This window comes from Microcaecilia unicolor, chromosome 13 (assembly GCF_901765095.1).
Source record: "Microcaecilia unicolor chromosome 13, aMicUni1.1, whole genome shotgun sequence".
Classification (NCBI taxonomy): domain Eukaryota; kingdom Metazoa; phylum Chordata; class Amphibia; order Gymnophiona; family Siphonopidae; genus Microcaecilia; species Microcaecilia unicolor.
Window position 1 is genome coordinate 63,535,826 of NC_044043.1, and position 7,518 is coordinate 63,543,343.

General features: G+C 40.5%; 1 protein-coding gene across 1 annotated transcript; it reads left to right on the forward strand.

The window, feature by feature from the left end:
- Nucleotides 1-2,566: 2,566 nt before the first annotated feature.
- Nucleotides 2,567-5,017, forward strand: NPPA (natriuretic peptide A). The gene is made up of 3 exons (XM_030185689.1): nt 2,567-2,765; nt 3,480-3,753; nt 4,775-5,017. Exons 1-3 carry the CDS (start codon nt 2,646-2,648, stop codon nt 4,789-4,791), a joined length of 411 nt encoding a protein of 136 aa, XP_030041549.1. The 5' UTR covers nt 2,567-2,645; the 3' UTR covers nt 4,792-5,017.
- Nucleotides 5,018-7,518: the final 2,501 nt, after the last annotated feature.

The window sequence follows — 7,518 nt, forward strand, 5'->3', positions numbered from 1 at the left end:
GCAAAGCCAAATAACTAGGCAGGCATCTAGCTACATTTCCCAAGAGGAAAATTGCACTCTGCATAATGAATGAAAGTGTGCATGTGGTTTCACAATGTGTGTAAATTTATACAGATTAAAGTGAATTGTACTTGGTGGTGGTGGTGGTGGTGATTGTGATGATGGTTGGGGGGGGGGGGGAGAGTATAGAATTTAAGTAATTTTCCATGTATGTGCAAAACACATAAAAAATACCAATTAAAATTAAAACAAATGCATGGCAGTTATCTAATCATATACCTGGAAGAAAGTCCAAGTTTTAATGGCATGTATTTTAATCACTTCTCTGTTGACCTGATTGTGTGGTGGAAGTTCTTCATTTACATAAACACAGAATGGGGAAATAAAAGCACCTTTAGCTAATCAAGATCCTGATGTCAGATTTAAGGATCAATCAGAATAGGACAATCCCCCCCTCCCAAACCAAGAACCTACAAAACAAACAAACAAAAAAGGTTTAATTTACCTGAATTCGTGGAAGGAAAATATGGTCCATGGAAAATGTGGTCCAGGTTGCTTACACAATTTTTTCTGTGGATTTTGTTCTTTTTGAAGTTGAAGGAAAGGGAAGATGAAGGCCAAAAGACCAAAAATTCACAAGGATGCAAACAAATTGACTTGCAGGACCTTGCAGGGAATTGTCTAGTGGTTAGAGCACTGGGTTGACAACAGGGAAGCCCAGCTCAAATCCTACTGCTGCTCCTGATCCCAATCCCTCATCACCCCAGGTACAAACCGAGATTACAAGCCCTCCAAGAGCCAGGGAAAATACCCAGCATGCTTGAATGCAACTCATTGTGAGCTACTAATGAAAAGATATGATCTAAATCTAACCCATCTACATAGTTCTCTTACTTGCTCTTCTGTCTCTGTTTTTTTCTCCCCTAACTATGCCCCCTCTCCACACTATTTCCCCTGTTTTCCCCTGATCTCTGATCCTTCCCACAAATAGTTGAAAGAAAACACATCCGCAAATAGACGCAGAAGGTTATGTGTTGTACATGCCTGTTCCATGATAACTATGGATGTGCTTTCATTCAGTTTTGTTCTTTACTTTAAATGAAACAAAATTTAATTTTTTTTGTTACATTTGTACCCCACGCTTTCCCACTCATGGCAGGCTCAATGCAGCTTATATATGGGGACAATACAGGGTTAAGTGACTTGCCTAGAGTCACAAGGAGCTGCCTGTGCCTGAAGTGGGAATCGAACTCAGTTCCTCAGGACCAAAGTCCACCACCCTAACCACTAGACCACTCCTCCATTCGATTGTAACGAAGTGAAAAAATGTTTAAAAAAAAAGGTGAAATGAAAAACGACTGTTTTCCCCAACACACATCTCTAACAGTGAACTTTCTTTGATTTGTCCATTGCTGCTATTTCTGGGGCTTCCAAGGAAATGCAGTAACCTGGCTGAAGATGATGAGGTCACTTGACCCCCCTCGGCTTTCACCTCCCTCTCTCTGCCTTTTATACTCAATTCTTAGGCTTGACCTTCTGACCACTCAGCATTATTGTTTCAAATCAAAACGCTTTCTAATATTCTCTGATCTTTTCTGTTTCATGAAACATTTGCAACCTTCATGTTTTTTTTTTTAACCCGATGCACTTTGAACTTGCCAGTTTTCAAAGAGATACAATCCAGAAAGTTTCTTTTTGAAAACTGTATAAAGTAGGTATGTTCAAAGTACCCACACAGTTTACAACTATGCCACTAATTGAAAATTCCTCCCAACCAATATCTCAGAATTGTACAGTTTTGTAGGAAGAATTAATCCTCTTCATTCTTGTGCTTAAAAAAAAAGTTTCAATGATGCTGTTTCTTAAACGTTTTAATAAAATATTATGACAGTACTGAGAAACTAATATGACTCCAACAAATACAATGTAATGAATTCACTTCATTAAGGCTTGCACAGTAGGAAACGCAAAACAATAAAAACATACAAGATAGTTGATTTCATTGGAAGTGGTATGAAATATTCTGAAATTTGGCAATATACAATATTTTGTTTATATCACTGTCACGTTGTGGTACCTGTCATCTTAATTGTAACGTGCTTTCCCAAAATCGTTTGTAGAGGGGGATGTATTCCCTTCACTTATTCATTAAAGGGACAAAGCATTTTCCCATCAGGCACAAAATGGGAGAAAGTCCATTTCTGCATCTGGTTTTTAAACCCTGCATATTCCTAATCATCGTCGTGCTAAGGTTTCGAGTTTAGCTCCTTCCGTGCTGTTTTATTGCCTTATTAAGAACACTCCGTTTCTTGCAACAAAGTTATGCGTTTCTTCTCGGAAACGACACGTTATGTCAGTGGGAGAATCACGGGAGGAGCGCATGAAATAATTGACTTGTGACACATTCCTCATCTGCAACTCAATGACAACTAAAAAGGGACTCTTCCTCTGGCCAAGCTGACTTTGGAGTGGAATGGAGTGCAGTGCTGGAATGTGAGAGCGATAAGTTTACAGATAACCTCGGGATCCGGGATCATACTGGGAGGGTATAAATAAAAGCGTACGGAAAAGAGGGGAAGAAAACAGGAGGGAAAGGAGAGAGCTAGACAAAACCCTCAAACGACAGACGTCCAAAGTTGACCAGCATGGACTCCAAAATGTATTTTTCCTGCGGGCTCCTGATGCTTCTCCTTATCCAGTTTCAGTCCAATGAAGCCAGCCCTGTGTATGACTTGAGCCCGTATCAAGAACTAGACAACTTAAAGGTGAGCACCTCAGCTTATATTTTATTTTATTTTTTCTGTAATTTGCAGCACTCCGATTGTAGGAAGAAAGGTCCCCCAGGAGCTCTGTGATGGCTGAGCTTGCTGTTTTTGTTATGTATAGTGAAGGAAAGGGAGCTGACGGCTACAAGGCATGGATGTCACACTTTGTTAGGTCAGAAATGTTAAGTTCGCTGTAATTCAAAGTTTGGAGATAGTCTTAGAGGTATATAAGAAAAAAAACAAAACCACAACGACTGCCTTTGATGGCTCACTTCTGAACTGTATGCAACAGCTGGTGGTTTTGTCTGTGTTGGGGGTGGGGGGGTGGGGGGTAAATCTATGATTCCTGTGAACACTGCTAGGAAGAAAGTCCTCAAATGATGTGCATTTTAATATGGAAGAAGAGGATTTGTGTTCTGGGTAGTGTTCTAGAGGAGAAACTCAAAAAAGTTGAGCTGCTGTTGCTTCTATACCATGAAATCGACTTTTTTTTTTTAATGTCTACACTATTTGGTTCACATGAACTCTGGAATAGAATGTGTGTGTTAGGAAGAGCTGCAAACTTCTATTCATAGAATGCCAGTAATTTGCTACCAAATTGTTGCAACTTGTAAACAATTGTTTCACCGGACAGATGACTCTGCTACAATTGTGATAAAGGAACGGCCAGACTGAAGCAGTTATTCAGATTCGCTTTTTTTTTCTCCCCCCCAGACTATAATAGAGAGGCTGCAGGAGAAATTTGCCCTGATTGAAGCCCTAGATTCCAATGCCGAGCTGCAGGAATTGGGAGTGCAAGGTGGCATTCAATCTGACAGCTCAGAGGACAGCGACAGCCAGCAGCAGTCCGAGTCCAGGATGGTGTCTTTCAAGGACTCTATTCTCAAAGGTCTACGTGGTCTCCAGAACCCCAAAATGCTTCGAGACTCCAATTGCTTTGGGAGACGGATTGACAGGATCGGTTCCCTCAGTGGATTGGGCTGCAATGGTGAGTCTCGGTTCATTTTGCCCTTGACTGATACTGGCGGAAATAGTTTACGGTGCACAGAAAGAGCAATTCATAGTCTGAAAATCAAAATGATGCGCAGCATCACATTAACACAACACTTGTGGAGTTCAATGGAGGATAATGGCATTCTGGGATAATGGGAACTTTAGGGCAAATTAGCACCATTAGGAGGCGATAAATCAATGGGACTGACGGGCTATTATAGAGCACTTTGGACATCCTGGGCTCTGCTTTATTCTTTTTACATTGAGATTTGTTCTTTATAAGTTCCAGAAATCATAAATGCCAGCATATTATTTTCTTAGCAAGTAGGAGGAGTGGCCTAGTGGTTAGGGTGGTGGACTTTGGTGCTGGGGAACTGAGGAACTGAGTTCCAGTCCCTCTTCAGGCACAGGCAGCTCTTTGTGACTCTGGGCATGTCACTTAACCCTCCACTGCCGCATTGAGCCTGCCATGAGTGGGAAAGTGCAGGGTACAAATGTAACAAAAATAAAATAGATACTATTGGAGATTCTACATGAAATGTTGCTATTCCACTATGTGCAGGACGTCAGACTCACAGAAGCAGAAGCCTGCGCGGCCACATTGGTGATCTGCAAGGGCCGACTTCTAGTGGAATAGCAACATTCCATGTAGAATCTCAAATAGCAGCAACAGTGGAGGAGGAGTGGCCTAGTGGTTAGGGTGGTGGACTTTGGTCCTGGGGAACTGAGTTTGATTCCCACTTCAGGCACAGGCAGCTCCTTGTGACTCTGGGCAAGTCACTTAACCCTCCATTGCCCCATGTAAGCCGCATTGAGCCTGCCATGAGTGGGAAAGCGCGGGGTACAAATGCAACTAAAATAAATAAAAAAATCATGACTTGAAACTGTTTCTCCATTAATAAAGGAGAAAATAGATGGCTTGATTTACAAACTAAGCACACCAGAAGAGGCAGGTAGGAAAAGGCAAACAATCCATTTCCGTACAATAATAATCTTGGGTTTTCTTTTCCTCCCAGGGTCACGGAAGAACTGAAGCAAGATGTTTTGGACCTGGGAACACTTTCCGCGCTTTGGCTGATTTTGTGACTCGGGCAGCAGTTTACGCCTGATTTCTAAATTCTCCATCCATTTATTTATTTATTTATATTTATTTATTGGTTTGATTTTTAAGTATGTTCCCTTAGTATATATATATATATAGCACAAACTATTTTAAATATGAAATTGCACATTAAAAGTACGTTTTCTTCTTTCTGCTCTATTGTCTACCTGCCATTTTCATTTTGACATGTTGGTGGATCACTTTTTAGCAGAACTGCTGAGGTTCATTGCCAGATATAGTATTGCACCCAGAAGAAACTCATAGAGCAGCACTTTTGAGTACAGCAATGTAACAAAACATAATCCACCAAGAAATATATATAATTCTCCGTTATAGGCAATGTTTTATCTTCATTTTACCATTCCTGTGGTGAAGCCAATTCTCATGGACTTAGAAAATAGGAGAAAAACCGTGCTTTTGATGCCTATGTAAAACAGTCTTATTTCCAGGCCCTGTGATCGCAGGCCAGTTTTTTTCATGGACTGCTTAAAACCAGAAAGAGAATGAAAGATTATAAAGGGGAAAGAGGTAGCAGCATCCTGCTCTCCAGCTGTTAGCCAACTGCACTATGTACCAGTGGCGTAGCCACAGGTGGGCCTAGGCGGGCCAGGGCCCACCCACAGGGCTCAGGCCCATCCAACAGTAGCACATGGTCATGAAAATGCTGCTCTCCACAATACTGGCACCTTCACATGCTCAGTTTTCAGCGCATGCCTGCTAGAAACTACCAAGGTGGAGACTGGAGAGAAGCATTTTCCCACCAGCTGAGATATTTTTTTTGATGTGGGGGTGGGGGAGAGAACATTTGGTGCCCACTCACTTCTTGCCTAGGCCCACCCAAAATCTGCTGTCTGGCTACGCCCCTGCTATGTACTCTAAGATGTCCTACCTAGGAAGCAAGCTAGGGAAACATTCTGCCTTGTACCCCTTCCCTACCATTAACCATTTTTTTTTCTGGCCATTGAGCCCTGTTTTGTCTTGTACTAGCAGACTGCTATATTGATGCCAGACTCAATTACCTCCCCCTGTGGTTTAAACCCCTACAAGTCTTTTTTTTTTTTTTTTAACTACCTCTCCCATCTTACTTGTTCCCAATATACTGTCAGGGAGGACATCGCCATGAACTTCTTTTAAAAGCTTTAATTCGCTCTGAGCTCCCTCTAGTGCCAAAATGATGCATAACTAGCAAAAGGCTGCAGTGTGTTTCACAATCCAGTAACATACAGAGATGGTAATCGCCGAATGCAGGTTAAAATACCATTTTGGAAGATCAAATAAAATGTACTCCACAATGACTGTGACTTCTAGCATGGTTTAAATGGTGCTGTGAAAAAGGCGATTAAAGCCAAGCCGGCACACAGTCATAATCACCCAAACAAAATAGCCCTTGACAAAATGGCCCATAACCCTTCACAAAAGTAAGTACAGTAAAAACTCTGTCTCCCACCCTCTGAGGGTCCAGCATCTCTTCTCCCCCTATTTTGACCAGGTACCAATCCAAACCAATTAAGCTTTTAAAAAGTTAAAAATTGGGTCCTACTTAGGAAAATAGGAGAGAGTATAAGTTAGATTTAAAACATTAATAAGGTAGCTGCAAATCTAGGCTAAAAGCTCACCTTTTGGAGGCTGCTTTTAACTCCCAACTCCTATTCACTTGTCCAGTACCTATGTCTGTTTTATTATTTTCACCTTAAGTAATTCCCTTATTTGTCCCATTTATGTCTTGATTAGAGCATATATTCTGTTGGGTAGGGACTGTCTCTTAGATGTTCAGTGAACATTGAACTTACATTGAGTAATGTTATAGAAATGATAAGTAATAGTATAGCAAAAGATAATTGGAAAAATACATTTGCCAAAAAGGCAAAAACAAATACAACTCTGTTACTTACACCAAAACAAAAGATTTACACGGTAGTAAATTAAACCATGATTTACAGGAGGTAAAAGGGGGACTTAGAAAGAATGAGGAAATAGTAGAGATGCATTTTCCAGTTTCCATTCCTATAATGTTTTTGGTCTCATGCATTATACTAATGGTCTCTAATTGTTCTCATTCCTCACACTAACATTATCAGCTTTTGTCTCACCTAGCATGTAACCTGCACTGAACCCTGGAACAGGGATGATAGCAGTATACAAGAATTGATTTGATACATGTAAAGAAACCACACTAAATCAACCTCTAATGCATGTAACGTTGATTTATGTACATTGAAATTTTTACACACATCAAGCAAATTTCACCTGCACTAATTTTTGAAACTGAAATAAATGTTCAAATATATATCAGAAAATCCAAAAATGATTCCAAAACAAAAAAGTTTTTTTTATGAGTACTTCTGAGCCATAGCAGAAAAACGAAATTCTTTGCATTGGTTTTAACTGCTGAGGATACTGAAGAGTTACCCATACTGGATTTCCTCCTTCTAGGGGACAATTTAGGAGAAAATGACTTTGAATCTGGAAAAGGTGCCAGAGCAAACTGTCAAAATAAATAGTGGTACAAAACTAGGATGTATTGTTACTCATTCCCAAAATGCTGAAGAAACTCCTGAAATTGCAGACCTGCTGTTGCTAAACTGTAACCTAGCACAGACATCTCACATTGTACCTGTAAGTTTCTAAAAAGGGCTTCATTATTAACGGCCATAGCAC